The sequence below is a fragment of the Adiantum capillus-veneris genome, chromosome 13 (assembly GCF_014529385.1).
Source record: "Adiantum capillus-veneris isolate H3 chromosome 13, ASM1452938v2, whole genome shotgun sequence".
NCBI classification, from domain to species: Eukaryota; Viridiplantae; Streptophyta; class Polypodiopsida; order Polypodiales; family Pteridaceae; genus Adiantum; species Adiantum capillus-veneris.
In genome coordinates this window covers 39,295,494-39,313,961 of record NC_140943.1, presented here as the reverse complement: position 1 = coordinate 39,313,961, position 18,468 = coordinate 39,295,494, and the positions used below count along the sequence as shown (strand labels likewise).

General features: G+C 43.5%; 1 protein-coding gene across 4 annotated transcripts in view; it reads left to right on the top strand.

Annotated features, from left to right (window-relative positions):
• The first annotated feature begins 258 nt into the window (after window positions 1-258).
• Window positions 259-18,468, top strand: part of HST (ARM repeat superfamily protein) — a 164,872-nt gene continuing 146,662 nt past the window's right edge. For 2 of the 4 annotated variants that reach the window (XM_086526648.1, XM_086526647.1), the window contains exon 1: window positions 260-526. In XM_086526648.1, coding sequence (XP_086382774.1) covers window positions 419-526 — 108 coding nt within the window. In that variant the 5' untranslated portion in view covers window positions 260-418. Of the gene's footprint in view, window positions 527-18,468 lie in introns of all 4 variants that reach the window. The other 2 variants (XM_086526650.1, XM_086526649.1) reach the window with 2 other exon arrangements.

Below are 18,468 nucleotides of genomic sequence, written 5' to 3'. Positions count from 1 at the left end.
CTAAATGTCATTAAGTAAAATTTTGATGTTGTTTCAATGACAACAAAAGTTCATGGACTTTTGGAGTGCATTGGTGGGAAGGGAGAAATCCGAAGGGAAATACAATAGAAACAAAGGAATGGGTATGGATATACGAGATGGAAAACTAGGCCAAATTGCCATAGAGGAGTGACAAGTGTGATGCGGTGGACGGACACTATGTGTCTTGAGTTCAAGTCTCCTCAGAGAGGTCTCTTAACTTCTTCTCTTCTCAGTTCTCACTGCTAGGATTTTGAACCTACAACGTAGTCATTCAGTAACCTTATTTGCATGGGTACAAAGCACCTCACTCCCAAGCACGCGATCGTCTGTATAGTAGCCGGGAAGCAGTACCAATATCACAACGAACCCTTTTGTCTAGTAGCTTTGCTCGAGATACATGGCGGAGAGCTCGCAGTTGCAGACAGCAGCCCGTGCTGTCCATGCTGCCTTGGATTACCAGTCCCCTCCTGAAACAAGGCTCGCTGCGTCGACCTTTCTTGAATCAGTATGTTTGACGTTCTTGAAGTTTGCAGCTAACAAATGGTCACACAAGAATGCATATGCGCTCGCGCACACACACACGCAAAAACACACACACACACACACACACACACACACACACACACACACACACGTGTCAAAGTGCAGCGAGAGGTATTGGGATAGGGGAGCATGGAAGAGCGAGAGGGGAGAGGAGTGTTGTTTCGTGTTTGTGCTTTTGCAGGTACTCCATCACGGAGAAGGAGCAAAGAGGCCTCAACTTATGTTCAGAGATTCCGTTTTTGGATTCCGTTTTTGGCCGTTCCCAAAAACGGAATCGGGAATGGTCCTTAGAGCTTTACGCTCTAGGACACACCCCTTTCGGCATTTGGTCCAAATGCTCTACAGAGTGAGGTCCCAAAGACTCTTTTATTCTTAAGCTATGGGACAGACGCCCTGTTCGGCATTTGGTCCAAATGCTCTGCAGAGTGAGGTCCCAAGGACTCTTTTATTCTTACAAGGGATGCTCAAAAGTAGAGCCCCAAAAGCGCTCATTTCAAAAGCACTAAACCCAAAAGCATTTGTTCTCAAAAGCTAGCGCTTGTGACTCTCAAAAGAAGCCAACATAATTTTCGAAAGTCCATACAACTTGCCATGTCAGCACAACAACGCAATTTACGAAAAATCCGTACAATCTTGCCACGTCACCATCCATCGCGTGTCGGATGTCCGTACAGCCCGCCACGTCAGCAGCCAGCGCTAGAGTTTTTATTTCTTCTTTATGTTCCGTGAGCCCCATCAGATGGGATCCCATAAGTTGGAACAACTTATAAATCATTTTCTCTAAGGGTTTGGTCTGAGTGGACATGCCATGTCATCACTTTGTGACACACATTTTGTCTAAAAGTAGTTTCCCAATGGTATCCGGTCACTCTAGGTAATATGTCACCAGGAGTCTGATGCCTCTTCGAGTAAAAAATAATGTCCCTTCCCTTGAAGCTATCCTCAAATGCGTCTACACCTAGATTCATTGATCCATTACAATTCCATGCTGCCATTTTAAGATTTGTCCCATAGGTCTCGCACCATCATGTGGTGCGTTTTTTCAAAACCACTACTCTCCCTCCCCCGTAGAAAGCAATTTTCCCTTTTTCCCTTGCTACTTTGATCTCTGGCATCAGCTCTTGCATGTGTGCTACTTGTGTTAGAGTAAGGTCATCACCCAAAAATATCCTAGTTTGCTTGAGTGTTGATCTCTTCTTCATGATTTTTTTCCTAGCTTCCAACGTAGGGAAACGTATAATGAGTGGTCTTTCCTTGGAACTTCCTTTCTAATCACTTCCTTTCTTTCCAACTCTCCAAGCACTTGTGTGTGTGGGTTCAGAAATGCCCATGCACTTCTAGAGTTCTTTCACTTCTTCTACTTTTTCAGTGTCTTTGAAACATGAAACACACACATGAAGGGCTCCTCCTCAATTGTCATGTGATGATAGTGGATGTTGGTGTGACTTTATGCATCTTATCTTTTCCTTTCTTTGCGTCCTCGATCCACTTTTCAACTTTATCAACCTTCTCTTGATTTTGAATAGGTGCTATGTCCATGAAGAGGTTGTTCGTGCTTTCTGCTCTTCCTCTTCAAGTAGAGTTTTCACGTGTGCTTCTTAATGCTTTCGGACTCCTTTATCATTGAGTGTTGATTTTCTCCCTCCTTTGCAGGGGTATTTTACAAGCTGCGAGTTCTCCCTTAGTGCTTCGATCAATGCATCCTTTTCATTCATGCGTTCTTCCATTTTTGATTTCTAGGATTCAAAAGCAGCAAGTGCATCCTCTAATCTTTTTTGCATCACACATTCCATTACATTCACTTCTGCTCTCACTCCTTTATCATTGAGTGTAGATTTTCTCCCTCCTCTGCATGGGTATTTTTACAAGCCGCGAGTTCTCCCTTAAGTGCTTCGATCAATGCATTCTTTTCATTCATGCGTTCTTCCATTTTTGATTTCAAGGATTCAAAAGTAGCAAGTGCATCCTCTAATCTTTTTTGCATCACATATTGCATTACATTCACTTTTGCTCTCACTATAGTCTGCATTTCGACCTTCAATGATGTGCACATCTCGTCACACTTACCAAGCATCTCTTTATCAAACTCTTTCCTCATATCTGCACACAAGCTTTTTTATAAGTCTCCGCATTTGCATAGATCTCTTTTTCAATGTCACCCCTAAAAAAGGCTCGGCTCCGCCTTAGTGATCACCTGAACCTTCTCATACATTAAGGCGTCTTTGACTCTATAACTTTTCTAGCTCTTACAGAACCTGCCATAGTGTACTCTCTCGAATCCTTCGCCTAAATGTCGCTTTCGATTTAGGCAAGGTTTCATAAATGTTGTCATCCCCGAGGTCGGTTGATTAGTCCATCCTCAGGCACCTTGTGTAAGGCTTCGCATAAAGTACCTGCACCCCTCTCCTTGAGTGGTAGCACCCTCAAAAGCAGTGCCCAAGAAAAGGGGATGTCCTCACTGCTGAAACTAAGGAACAATACAAAGCACAAGCAGCCCCTCTACTACCTACCAAGCAGTCCCCTTGCTTACAAAGCACAAGCTGCCCCTCTGCTTATGAATTTTTTTTCAACCACACCCTTGCTTCTGCCCACAAAATATGAACCTTAAGCTCTACCCGTCAGTCCCATTTTGTAAATGCGATCTTTCCCTTCTTGCGCACGAGCAGCCAGGACGGGCCAACAACTTACTTGAGTCATCACTGGCGCGCGCGCGTGCACACACACACACACACACAGAGAGAGAGAGAGAGAGAGAGAGAGAGAGAGAGAGAGAGAGAGAGAGAGAGAGAGAGAGAGAGAGAGAGAGAGAGAGAGAGAGAGAGAGAGATGAAATGAAATGTTATATTAACGTCTTCCGAAGGCCAAAATGACCTATGAGACCAAAAAAGTTACAATGCGGTGAATCTGATACAATGTTGGAGTACCGAAAATAAAAAGAAAAGAAAAGGTACTAAAAAGGGAACTGCATATGATATGAGCAGGGTAGGGGTCAGAGTAGTGGCTAATATGACACAATGTGGGTATGTATGTGTGTTAGGTGCAGCGGAATGAATGTTTGAACTTTGCTCAAGATGAGTGCTCCGAATTGTGCTCAAGGTTCCTTTTGTTCTTACGGAAGGGAGAGCCTTCCGTTCTTAATGAGAGAATGCTATGATCCCAAACAAAGTAAGTGGATACTTTGCGTGCAAGTGTATGAGACTGAGAGATAGAGAGAGAAGAGAATACGACACCAGAGTTGTTGTAAAACCCTCCTCCGAAGGCCCCACTCTTGTCGGCGAGAGCGGTCTACTTATGATTGCACAAACTGGTACACTTGGAATGCATGTGAATGATGCAAGTCTAGGCTATGTCGGTGATGTCGACGGTGATGATGAGACCGACCTAAGGGCTTAAATCTGCAATCTTTTATCTGCTGTCCAGAAACGCTATGGGTTGAAATCTGCGGCTAGCCCAAAAACACTAATTTTGGGGGCTGTTTTTGTAGGTCTTTGCCACTGAAATTCTGCAGGTTTGAGGGCTGAAAACTGAGATTCTTAAGGGCTGAAACTGATGGTCTTTCCGGGCTGAATCTGCTACTCCTTAGGGCTGAATATGCAGGTGCTTCAATGCTGAAAACGCCATGCTGAAAACTGTCAAAAACGCTAGGTATGATGGGTGTCCAAAAACGCTAGGTATGCTGGGATAAAAAACGCTAGGTGCTGAAGCTTCTGGCGGTGAAGATCTGGGATCAAAACGCTAGGCTTGTGGTCTTGCTGTCGTCGGAATCTGCAAAGCAAATCGTTGGCTGATCTTGATGGAAAAACGCTAGGTCTTGCAATCTGCAAAACGCTAGGCCTTCTGATGGGTTCTGCTGAGAAGTTGCCTGTTGAGCGTGTAGCTCCTGTTGCCTCTTCTGCCATTTAGTGCTAGTCTAGGTTTGGTTATATACAAACTTACTCAATTTGCCCTACTTACTGTCACAAAAATACGGAAGCGTAAACTGACTTTTAATTGTACTTCAAATACTCTAGAGAATTGGAGAGAGAGAGGAAAAGCTTGACACTTCATTGGGGACCAGAAGATGGGCTGGTCCCCCCCCATAAAGAGAATATCTTTATTACTAAGGGAGAATCTTTACAAGCACAGGAATGGGGCGAAAGCCTGCCCTTTATTCTTTCTTGTTCTTTTTCTGCTTCTGACTGAGAGAGTAGAAGAACTGCTCTCTGACTACTGAGAGAATCTATCCTCTTCTGCGAGATTTTGGGAAGCTCTTGTAGGGGAGAGTCTACCTTGCACAAAACTCATTGGAAGCTCTCACGAATGAAGGTCTATCTTTTGCTAACTATGCCACTTTGGGCGTAATCATTCCTGCAATTAACCAACCACAGAAACATGCAACACACACACACTCACGCTTGCTGTAATTTTCTGCACATAACCAGAAATTGTTACCTGAGCGCGTTCCAATGCCACAATGGAGGTCCTTTTCGCGATGGAAATGCTCCAAACTTGGTGTATGTGTAGAGTAGGTAGTGGGGAATGAGATTCTATTAAGACTTTGTTGAAATTCACCCTAATACAAGTGATTAGGGGCTGAAAACAGGGATTTGCAGCAGCTAGACAAGGGAGAAAGAGAGTTTTCTACTACTTTACGCGATGGAACTTCTCCCAAAGCTGCAAGCAACCATGAGAGGCCTTGTTCTAGGTGATGGGTGCTTAGAGGCTCCACATACACCACAAGGTGTTGCTCTCAAGCTTCAATGGAGAGCTTCACTGCGTAGAGGATGGTCAACTTGGGGGGGTAGTGCACTGCCAACCTGGCAAGAGGGGGAGGGGCTGCTCTCTTATAGCCTCCCAGAAGAGGGGGCGCTAGCATGAAGAGAGGGAGTGAGAGAGAGATTGCATGGGAAAGTGTGCCACTTACTTTAAAATTTAAAAACCATTCAACTTTTGACTTCAAAAATCCTAGGCTAGTTAATGAAATGTGCAATTAAGTGCACAACTGCACACATAGATGCAACAAATGAAAACTTTATCTGCTCCCTAGCGCATTGCCGTACCAGCAATGCTCTGGCATTACCTGTTCGCACTTGTCCGGCCATTTGGTCCAGTGCAAAATCACTTAAGAATACTTTTAACTAACTTATTCTAAGGCCGTAAAATAATCAAGCCTTAGGGTTAATAGTCTAAGGACCCCATCTCATTCCTGTGCTTGCACTAGCGCGCGTAATTTTTTGAGCCTGAAATCTAAGGCTACTATCTACCCCTTCATTGAAGACCCAATTTCCCAATCGCTAGGGCTTCAGGGTATTTTCTGCTAGGGTCTCCCTGAGGTGCACTGGCCCAAACTTGGGTGCACCTGACGCCCCAGAACTGCTAAATCTATTCTGATGGATACACAACTAATTAGATAATTCTTTTTTCGTAAATAAATCAATTATTTACAAAGTCTGACTTAGTTACATCCCTCTTGGTTCTAAACAGTTGGACATGAACTGTAGAGCGTCAACATAACTGTGCAAGATGTCTGGGTAGTCCTTAAGATCGAACTGAGTCATCAACTTTGCATCTAAAGGAGTGTAACTCTTGAACTTGACTAAATACTTTCGATGTAGACTCCCCGACTTGAGTTGTCTCTCCGAGTGGTGGATTATCTGTTCAGGTTGAAGGATTTCCTCAGTCTCTTCGACTTTCTGGAGGATCTTCTTGTACTGGCGCCACTGGAGGAGGTCCAACATATGGTCGGAGGAGACTGACATGAAAAGCATTATGGATGCGCCAGTGAGAAGGCAAATCCAATCTGAAAGTCACGTCATTGACTTTATCTGTAATTTTGAAAGGGACGTAAAATCTATGGGAAAGTTTGACAACTTTCCCTTTGCCGACCCGCTTTTTCAATCTAGCTTTCTCAAACCGAAGCAGGACATATTGTCCTTTTTCAAGATTGAGATTCCTTCTGTGCTTGTTTGCTTTTCTCTTCTGTTGCTCTTGAGTACGAAGAATCGCTTGCTTTACTTGTTGATGGGCAATATCAATATTGCGCACAAATTCATCCGCGGCGAAGATGTTTTCTTTGGTCACCATAATAGGAAGTAAGAGTGGCTTCCCATAAATAATTTCGAAGGGAGCTTTACCAGTTGAGGAATGTATGGTATTATTATACGCAAACTCAACTATTGGTAAGTACTGTTCCCATTCGGATTGTCGTTCCGAAACATAGCACTTGAGGAGATCTAAAACAATGGCATTAGCGATTTCGCTTTGACCATCTGTTTGAGGATGATAAGCTGATGAAAAGTCAAGCTTAGTTCCCAAGTTTTCAAACAATGCCTGCCAAAATAGACTAGTCATGCGGAGATCTCTATCGCTGACAATAGTCTTTGGCAATCCATGGTGTTTAAAAATCTGAGCTAGAAATATTCCAGCCATGTGATCAGCTTTGATCGTCTTCTTTACTGGAAGAAAATGTGCTTGCTTAGTGAATCTGTCTACTATAGTCCAGATTGCATCATTTCCATTCTTGGATTGAGGAAGATCCGTAATAAAATCCATGGCAATACTTTCCCATGGCGTGTTAGGCACAGGGAGCGGCTGAAGCTTGCCATAAACTTTATGTCTGTCATATTTTACTTTTTGACAGTCTAAACACTCTCGTACATGTTTTTCAATGTCCGCATGGAGTGTTGGCCAAAAGAAATACCTTTCGAGGGCACTAGTGGTGGAAGCAATTCCCCGATGCCTGGCATAAGGAGAATTATGTGCTTCATCCATCACCTTCTGTCGTAAGGGCTGAGCTATGCATATTGATTGTTGACGATAGAGTGTATTATCCCTAATGGAATAAGGTGGCCTTGAGTGACCAGCTTGAAGATCTGCCCAAATTGTGGCGAAGTCTGGATCTTGAGGATACATCTTGCTGAGAGATTCTAGTTCCTCATGATAAATTGTTGTTAGTGCATTGATCTTTGGACGCCTGGAGAGAGCATCTGCAACTGCATTCTTCGTTCCAGAAGTATATAAAATCTGAAAATGGAACATTGAAAGAAAGTTGGCCCATCTCATCTGCTTTTCTGATAACTTTCTCTGTGTGAGAAAGTAGCGAAGACTTTGATGATCTGTCTTGATAATAAAATCAGCTCCTAATAGATAGTGTTTCCAAATGGAAAGAGCATGAATTACTGCCATTAGCTCTTTCTCGTATATGGAGACATGCAACTCTGCATCTTTAAGGCGCCGACTTTCATAGGCTATCGCGTGACCCTCTTGGTTCAAAACTGCTCCTACACAATCTCCAGATGCATCGCAGTATACCTCGAAAGGTTTGCGAAGATCAGGGACAGTGAGAACAAGTCCGTGAGTGACTGAGTAGATACTTAAGCTTTTCGAAAGCTTGTTTTTGTCCAGACCCCCAATGGAATGGAATTCGCTTCTTTGTCAGGTCATGGAGGGGACTTGCTATCGCGCCAAAGGCTCGAATGAAACGCCGATAATAGGAACAGAGGCCAAGGAAACTTCGTACATCATGTATTGTAGTTGGCGTTGGCCATTCTACAACTGCTTGAATCTTATCAGGGTCCATTCTCACCTGATTGTGAGATACTATATGGCCCAAATAGTGGATTTCTTTTAGAAAGAACTCACTCTTCTTAGCATTCACAAATAATTTGTGTTTGCGTAATTCTTCAATCACTAAGGCGAGATGCTTATAGTGTTCGTCTTCCGTCTCTGAGAAGATTAAGACGTCATCAAAGAAAACGCCTGTGAAGCTTCTATATGAGTGGAAGATTCTATCCATCATTCTGTTGAATGTGGCTGGTGCATTAGTGAGTCCAAAAGGCATCACTAAGAATTCATACAACCCGAAGGTTGTTCTAAATGAAGTCTTATGCACATCCTGAGGAGCTATGCGGATTTGATGATAACCGCTCTTCAAGTCTATACAACTAAAAACACTTGCTCCTTGTAACTTATCAAGAATGTCGTCAATCTGAGGGATTGGAAATCGATTCTTGATTGTGATCTTGTTTAGAGATGTATAATCTATGCACATGCGGAATGTGCCATCCTTTTTCTGTACTAGCAAGACAGGTGAACAATATGGAGAAGTACTAGGCCTTATTAAGCCCTTCTCCAAAAGTTCGTTAACCTGCTTGAGAATTTCTTCTTGCTGCATTAGACTAACTCGATAAGGGGGCTGATTTGGAGGAGAACTTCCTGGGATCAAATCAATTGTATGATCCTCAGGTCGCGAAGGTGGGAGTTCATTTGGAAGTTCATCTGCAAAGCAATCTTTATAACTTTCTAATAACTTAAGTCTTTTTTGCTCTAAAGAGGAAGAAAGTTGTGAAACAGACACATCTCTCTCTCTTGCAAAAATCAAGTACGTTGAAACACACTTTTTCATTTCTTTCTTGATGGCAATGTGATTGGCGATAGAAATACGCCAATCACTTGCATCTGCAAGTACAAGATACTCCTTTCCTTTATGAGCAAAGGATAAGGTTTTCTGAACATAGTCCGGAATGGGATGCATCTTGTAGTGCCAAGGCATTCCCAAGAGAACATCGCATCCTTCAAGTGAAGCTAGTAAGAAAGACTCTTGATCTTTGTAGTTGTCGACCTTTAGATTCAACTTTCCTATGATTGGAGTAGAGTTTGAGTTCTGCCCTTTGAAAGCGGATTGTGCTTGAATAGAAACTCCAAAACGATTGGGTTGTAAGTTCAGGTCATCAGCTAGCTTGGTAGAGATGAAGTTGTCTGTACTGCCAGGGTCAAACAAAATAAGAGCCCGTTGGTTGTTGATGCTACCCAATGCTTTAAGAAGAGCTCTTTCTTTTCCATCCTTGGTTGTATTTCCCTGTACATCTGGGACTGCATTGGAAGAGGGTGGTTGTGGAGGTTTGGTAGGACAGTCACCCTTCATATGACCAACTTGTCCACACTTGAAGCATCTTCCTTCACTAATGTAAGTTCGCAACTCAGCAGGAGAGAGATATCTCCCTTTCTTGGGCTGATTTGGCTTTGCTTCTGCTTCGGAGGCGGTTCTTTTCTTCTTTTGCGAAGAAGAAGTAGAGGTAGGTTGCTCATGGAGAGCCTTCTGCTTGGCATGGTAAGTGCTTTGCTCCATCTTCCTGGGAGTACCCTTGTCATGTATTCCATCAGCTATGCGGGTTGATTCCATAAGTATCTGCAAGTTACCTTGAGGGTAAAGCTTCATAGCCTTTTGCAAGGCTTCATGCAATCCTGCTTCAAACTTGTGTATCTTTTCCGAATCGTCAATCTTCTTGAATGGAGTGACTTTCAAGAGAACATCCCAAAACCTATCCACATAGCGTGGAACAGTTTCGTTCTCCGACTGTGAAAGTCGATCCCATTCTTTCTTTACCTCTTCCTTATAGTTTGGAGGAAGGAACTGTGCGTAGAACTCCTTCTTGAAAGCAGTCCAATCTTGGGGTTTGCGATCTTCCAGGATAAGGGTTAACCACCAACTGCTGGCGGTGCTTTTCAGGTACATACTGACATGGAGAAGCTTGGATCTTTCTTTAAAATTCCCTTCAGCAAATGCAACTTCGAATTGGCGGATGAAAGCCAAAGCTTTGTCATTATCACGCCGTCCATTGTAGTGTTGAATTTCAGGTCTTTGTCTCCCGACTTGAACGTTTTCTGCCTGTGGTGCTTCTTCTTATGGTGCTCCTTCTTTCTATGCTTAGACTCCTTATGGACAGGAGTCTTTTCCCTTGAATGCACTTCTTGCTGCGACGGATCGTCAAGAAACATGTCTTCCGGAGCAAGGATGTCATCCAGATCCTTCATAAAAGTCAACTGAGGGGAATCAGGGGGATCCTGCTCTTGAACCTTTGGGTTAAACCGCACACGACGTTCTGGAGGTTTCCTGTGCCTCTCGTGCATGCGGGAGGTTCCAATCAAAGGATCTTTCCTTGGTTCTGGCGCCTTTGGGTTCTGCGGGATTTCTCTCGACCCCACTGGCATTTTCTCCTTCCCTTTCTCAAGAGTATGGAGAATCTTTTGGACTTCTGGATGGGAGAGAGCTTTTTGCAACTCTGCCACCTGCTGTTGAAGGAGAGAGAACTCTATCTCGCGTCCTCCCATTTCTGCACTCTGCCAAGAGTCGTCAATCCCTTAAGGAAGAGAGAGATGACCTTGCTCTGATACCACTGTCACAAAAATACGGAAGCGTAAAATGACTTTTAATTGTACTTCAAATACTCTAGAGAATTGGAGAGAGAGAGGAAAAGCTTGACACTTCATTGGGGACCAGAAGATGGGCTGGTCCCCCCCCCATAAAGAGAATATCTTTATTACTAAGGGAGAATCTTTACAAGCACAGGAATGGGGCGAAAGCCTGCCCTCTATTCTTTCTTGTTCTTTTTCTGCTTCTGACTGAGAGAGTAGAAGAACTGCTCTCTGACTACTGAGAGAATCTATCCTCTTCTGCGAGATTTTGGGAAGCTCTTGTAGGGGAGAGTCTACCTTGCACAAAACTCATTGGAAGCTCTCACGAATGAAGGTCTATCTTTTGCTAACTATGCCACTTTGGGCGTAATCATTCCTGCAATTAACCAACCACAGAAACATGCAACACACACACACTCACGCTTGCTGTAATTTTCTGCACATAACCAGAAATTGTTACCTGAGCGCGTTCCAATGCCACAATGGAGGTCCTTTTCGCGATGGAAATGCTCCAAACTTGGTGTATGTGTAGAGTAGGTAGTGGGGAATGAGATTCTATTAAGACTTTGTTGAAATTCACCCTAATACAAGTGATTAGGGGCTGAAAACAGGGATTTGCAGCAGCTAGACAAGGGAGAAAGAGAGTTTTCTACTACTTTACGCGATGGAACTTCTCCCAAAGCTGCAAGCAACCATGAGAGGCCTTGTTCTAGGTGATGGGTGCTTAGAGGCTCCACATACACCACAAGGTGTTGCTCTCAAGCTTCAATGGAGAGCTTCACTGCGTAGAGGATGGTCAACTTGGGGGGGTAGTGCACTGCCAACCTGGCAAGAGGGGGAGGGGCTGCTCTCTTATAGCCTCCCAGAAGAGGGGGCGCTAGCATGAAGAGAGGGAGTGAGAGAGAGATTGCATGGGAAAGTGTGCCACTTACTTTAAAATTTAAAAACCATTCAACTTTTGACTTCAAAAATCCTAGGCTAGTTAATGAAATGTGCAATTAAGTGCACAACTGCACACATAGATGCAACAAATGAAAACTTTATCTGCTCCCTAGCGCATTGCCGTACCAGCAATGCTCTGGCATTACCTGTTCGCACTTGTCCGGCCATTTGGTCCAGTGCAAAATCACTTAAGAATACTTTTAACTAACTTATTCGAAGGCCGTAAAATAATCAAGCCTTAGGGTTAATAGTCTAAGGACCCCATCTCATTCCTGTGCTTGCACTAGCGCGCGTAATTTTTTGAGCCTGAAATCTAAGGCTACTATCTACCCCTTCATTGAAGACCCGATTTCCCAATCGCTAGGGCTTCAGGGTATTTTCTGCTAGGGTCTCCCTGAGGTGCACTGGCCCAAACTTGGGTGCACCTGACGCCCCAGAACTGCTAAATCTATTCTGATGGATACACAACTAATTAGATAATTCTTTTTTCGTAAATAAATCAATTATTTACAAAGTCTGACTTAGTTACATCCCTCTTGGTTCTAAACAGTTGGACATGAACTGTAGAGCGTCAACATAACTGTGCAAGATGTCTGGGTAGTCCTTAAGATCGAACTGAGTCATCAACTTTGCATCTAAAGGAGTGTAACTCTTGAACTTGACTAAATACTTTCGATGTAGACTCCCCGACTTGAGTTGTCTCTCCGAGTGGTGGATTATCTGTTCAGGTTGAAGGATTTCCTCAGTCTCTTCGACTTTCTGGAGGATCTTCTTGTACTGGCGCCACTGGAGGAGGTCCAACATATGGTCGGAGGAGACTGACATGAAAAGCATTATGGATGCGCCAGTGAGAAGGCAAATCCAATCTGAAAGTCACGTCATTGACTTTATCTGTAATTTTGAAAGGGCCGTAAAATCTATGGGAAAGTTTGACAACTTTCCCTTTGCCGACCCGCTTTTTCAATCTAGCTTTCTCAAACCGAAGCAGGACATATTGTCCTTTTTCAAGATTGAGATTCCTTCTGTGCTTGTTTGCTTTTCTCTTCTGTTGCTCTTGAGTACGAAGAATCGCTTGCTTTACTTGTTGATGGGCAATATCAATATTGCGCACAAATTCATCTGCGGCGAAGATGTTTTCTTTGGTCACCATAATAGGAAGTAAGAGTGGCTTCCCATAAATAATTTCGAAGGGAGCTTTACCAGTTGAGGAATGTATGGTATTATTATACGCAAACTCAACTATTGGTAAGTACTGTTCCCATTCGGATTGTCGTTCCGAAACATAGCACTTGAGGAGATCTAAAACAATGGCATTAGCGATTTCGCTTTGACCATCTGTTTGAGGATGATAAGCTGATGAAAAGTCAAGCTTAGTTCCCAAGTTTTCAAACAATGCCTGCCAAAATAGACTAGTCATGCGGAGATCTCTATCGCTGACAATAGTCTTTGGCAATCCATGGTGTTTAAAAATCTGAGCTAGAAATATTCCAGCCATGTGATCAGCTTTGATCGTCTTCTTTACTGGAAGAAAATGTGCTTGCTTAGTGAATCTGTCTACTATAGTCCAGATTGCATCATTTCCATTCTTGGATTGAGGAAGATCCGTAATAAAATCCATGGCAATACTTTCCCATGGCGTGTTAGGCACAGGGAGCGGCTGAAGCTTGCCATAAACTTTATGTCTGTCATATTTTACTTTTTGACAGTCTAAACACTCTCGTACATGTTTTTCAATGTCCGCATGGAGTGTTGGCCAAAAGAAATACCTTTCGAGGGCACTAGTGGTGGAAGCAATTCCCCGATGCCTGGCATAAGGAGAATTATGTGCTTCATCCATCACCTTCTGTCGTAAGGGCTGAGCTATGCATATTGATTGTTGACGATAGAGTGTATTATCCCTAATGGAATAAGGTGGCCTTGAGTGACCAGCTTGAAGATCTGCCCAAATTGTGGCGAAGTCTGGATCTTGAGGATACATCTTGCTGAGAGATTCTAGTTCCTCATGATAAATTGTTGTTAGTGCATTGATCTTTGGACGCCTGGAGAGAGCATCTGCAACTGCATTCTTCGTTCCAGAAGTATATAAAATCTGAAAATGGAACATTGAAAGAAAGTTGGCCCATCTCATCTGCTTTTCTGATAACTTTCTCTGTGTGAGAAAGTAGCGAAGACTTTGATGATCTGTCTTGATAATAAAATCAGCTCCTAATAGATAGTGTTTCCAAATGGAAAGAGCATGAATTACTGCCATTAGCTCTTTCTCGTATATGGAGACATGCAACTCTGCATCTTTAAGGCGCCGACTTTCATAGGCTATCGCGTGACCCTCTTGGTTCAAAACTGCTCCTACACAATCTCCAGATGCATCGCAGTATACCTCGAAAGGTTTGCGAAGATCAGGGACAGTGAGAACAAGTCCGTGAGTGACTGAGTAGATACTTAAGCTTTTCGAAAGCTTGTTTTTGTCCAGACCCCCAATGGAATGGAATTCGCTTCTTTGTCAGGTCATGGAGGGGACTTGCTATCGCGCCAAAGGCTCGAATGAAACGCCGATAATAGGAACAGAGGCCAAGGAAACTTCGTACATCATGTATTGTAGTTGGCGTTGGCCATTCTACAACTGCTTGAATCTTATCAGGGTCCATTCTCACCTGATTGTGAGATACTATATGGCCCAAATAGTGGATTTCTTTTAGAAAGAACTCACTCTTCTTAGCATTCACAAATAATTTGTGTTTGCGTAATTCTTCAATCACTAAGGCGAGATGCTTATAGTGTTCGTCTTCCGTCTCTGAGAAGATTAAGACGTCATCAAAGAAAACGCCTGTGAAGCTTCTATATGAGTGGAAGATTCTATCCATCATTCTGTTGAATGTGGCTGGTGCATTAGTGAGTCCAAAAGGCATCACTAAGAATTCATACAACCCGAAGGTTGTTCTAAATGAAGTCTTATGCACATCCTGAGGAGCTATGCGGATTTGATGATAACCGCTCTTCAAGTCTATACAACTAAAAACACTTGCTCCTTGTAACTTATCAAGAATGTCGTCAATCTGAGGGATTGGAAATCGATTCTTGATTGTGATCTTGTTTAGAGATGTATAATCTATGCACATGCGGAATGTGCCATCCTTTTTCTGTACTAGCAAGACAGGTGAACAATATGGAGAAGTACTAGGCCTTATTAAGCCCTTCTCCAAAAGTTCGTTAACCTGCTTGAGAATTTCTTCTTGCTGCATTAGACTAACTCGATAAGGGGGCTGATTTGGAGGAGAACTTCCTGGGATCAAATCAATTGTATGATCCTCAGGTCGCGAAGGTGGGAGTTCATTTGGAAGTTCATCTGCAAAGCAATCTTTATAACTTTCTAATAACTTAAGTCTTTTTTGCTCTAAAGAGGAAGAAAGTTGTGAAACAGACACATCTCTCTCTCTTGCAAAAATCAAGTACGTTGAAACACACTTTTTCATTTCTTTCTTGATGGCAATGTGATTGGCGATAGAAATACGCCAATCACTTGCATCTGCAAGTACAAGATACTCCTTTCCTTTATGAGCAAAGGATAAGGTTTTCTGAACATAGTCCGGAATGGGATGCATCTTGTAGTGCCAAGGCATTCCCAAGAGAACATCGCATCCTTCAAGTGAAGCTAGTAAGAAAGACTCTTGATCTTTGTAGTTGTCGACCTTTAGATTCAACTTTCCTATGATTGGAGTAGAGTTTGAGTTCTGCCCTTTGAAAGCGGATTGTGCTTGAATAGAAACTCCAAAACGATTGGGTTGTAAGTTCAGGTCATCAGCTAGCTTGGTAGAGATGAAGTTGTCTGTACTGCCAGGGTCAAACAAAATAAGAGCCCGTTGGTTGTTGATGCTACCCAATGCTTTAAGAAGAGCTCTTTCTTTTCCATCCTTGGTTGTATTTCCCTGTACATCTGGGACTGCATTGGAAGAGGGTGGTTGTGGAGGTTTGGTAGGACAGTCACCCTTCATATGACCAACTTGTCCACACTTGAAGCATCTTCCTTCACTAATGTAAGTTCGCAACTCAGCAGGAGAGAGATATCTCCCTTTCTTGGGCTGATTTGGCTTTGCTTCTGCTTCGGAGGCGGTTCTTTTCTTCTTTTGCGAAGAAGAAGTAGAGGTAGGTTGCTCATGGAGAGCCTTCTGCTTGGCATGGTAAGTGCTTTGCTCCATCTTCCTGGGAGTACCCTTGTCATGTATTCCATCAGCTATGCGGGTTGATTCCATAAGTATCTGCAAGTTACCTTGAGGGTAAAGCTTCATAGCCTTTTGCAAGGCTTCATGCAATCCTGCTTCAAACTTGTGTATCTTTTCCGAATCGTCAATCTTCTTGAATGGAGTGACTTTCAAGAGAACATCCCAAAACCTATCCACATAGCGTGGAACAGTTTCGTTCTCCGACTGTGAAAGTCGATCCCATTCTTTCTTTACCTCTTCCTTATAGTTTGGAGGAAGGAACTGTGCGTAGAACTCCTTCTTGAAAGCAGTCCAATCTTGGGGTTTGCGATCTTCCAGGATAAGGGTTAACCACCAACTGCTGGCGGTGCTTTTCAGGTACATACTGACATGGAGAAGCTTGGATCTTTCTTTAAAATTCCCTTCAGCAAATGCAACTTCGAATTGGCGGATGAAAGCCAAAGCTTTGTCATTATCACGCCGTCCATTGTAGTGTTGAATTTCAGGTCTTTGTCTCCCGACTTGAACGTTTTCTGCCTGTGGTGCTTCTTCTTATGGTGCTCCTTCTTTCTATGCTTAGACTCCTTATGGACAGGAGTCTTTTCCCTTGAATGCACTTCTTGCTGCGACGGATCGTCAAGAAACATGTCTTCCGGAGCAAGGATGTCATCCAGATCCTTCATAAAAGTCAACTGAGGGGAATCAGGGGGATCCTGCTCTTGAACCTTTGGGTTAAACCGCACACGACGTTCTGGAGGTTTCCTGTGCCTCTCGTGCATGCGGGAGGTTCCAATCAAAGGATCTTTCCTTGGTTCTGGCGCCTTTGGGTTCTGCGGGATTTCTCTCGACCCCACTGGCATTTTCTCCTTCCCTTTCTCAAGAGTATGGAGAATCTTTTGGACTTCTGGATGGGAGAGAGCTTTTTGCAACTCTGCCACCTGCTGTTGAAGGAGAGAGAACTCTATCTCGCGTCCTCCCATTTCTGCACTCTGCCAAGAGTCGTCAATCCCTTAAGGAAGAGAGAGATGACCTTGCTCTGATACCACTGTCACAAAAATACGGAAGCGTAAAATGACTTTTAATTGTACTTCAAATACTCTAGAGAATTGGAGAGAGAGAGGAAAAGCTTGACACTTCATTGGGGACCAGAAGATGGGCTGGTCCCCCCCCCATAAAGAGAATATCTTTATTACTAAGGGAGAATCTTTACAAGCACAGGAATGGGGCGAAAGCCTGCCCTCTATTCTTTCTTGTTCTTTTTCTGCTTCTGACTGAGAGAGTAGAAGAACTGCTCTCTGACTACTGAGAGAATCTATCCTCTTCTGCGAGATTTTGGGAAGCTCTTGTAGGGGAGAGTCTACCTTGCACAAAACTCATTGGAAGCTCTCACGAATGAAGGTCTATCTTTTGCTAACTATGCCACTTTGGGCGTAATCATTCCTGCAATTAACCAACCACAGAAACATGCAACACACACACACTCACGCTTGCTGTAATTTTCTGCACATAACCAGAAATTGTTACCTGAGCGCGTTCCAATGCCACAATGGAGGTCCTTTTCGCGATGGAAATGCTCCAAACTTGGTGTATGTGTAGAGTAGGTAGTGGGGAATGAGATTCTATTAAGACTTTGTTGAAATTCACCCTAATACAAGTGATTAGGGGCTGAAAACAGGGATTTGCAGCAGCTAGACAAGGGAGAAAGAGAGTTTTCTACTACTTTACGCGATGGAACTTCTCCCAAAGCTGCAAGCAACCATGAGAGGCCTTGTTCTAGGTGATGGGTGCTTAGAGGCTCCACATACACCACAAGGTGTTGCTCTCAAGCTTCAATGGAGAGCTTCACTGCGTAGAGGATGGTCAACTTGGGGGGGTAGTGCACTGCCAACCTGGCAAGAGGGGGAGGGGCTGCTCTCTTATAGCCTCCCAGAAGAGGGGGCGCTAGCATGAAGAGAGGGAGTGAGAGAGAGATTGCATGGGAAAGTGTGCCACTTACTTTAAAATTTAAAAACCATTCAACTTTTGACTTCAAAAATCCTAGGCTAGTTAATGAAATGTGCAATTAAGTGCACAACTGCACACATAGATGCAACAAATGAAAACTTTATCTGCTCCCTAGCGCATTGCCGTACCAGCAATGCTCTGGCATTACCTGTTCGCACTTGTCCGGCCATTTGGTCCAGTGCAAAATCACTTAAGAATACTTTTAACTAACTTATTCGAAGGCCGTAAAATAATCAAGCCTTAGGGTTAATAGTCTAAGGACCCCATCTCATTCTTGTGCTTGCACTAGCGCGCGTAATTTTTTGAGCCTGAAATCTAAGGCTACTATCTACCCCTTCATTGAAGACCCGATTTCCCAATCGCTAGGGCTTCAGGGTATTTTCTGCTAGGGTCTCCCTGAGGTGCACTGGCCCAAACTTGGGTGCACCTGACGCCCCAGAACTGCTAAATCTATTCTGATGGATACACAACTAATTAGATAATTCTTTTTTCGTAAATAAATCAATTATTTACAAAGTCTGACTTAGTTACATCCCTCTTGGTTCTAAACAGTTGGACATGAACTGTAGAGCGTCAACATAACTGTGCA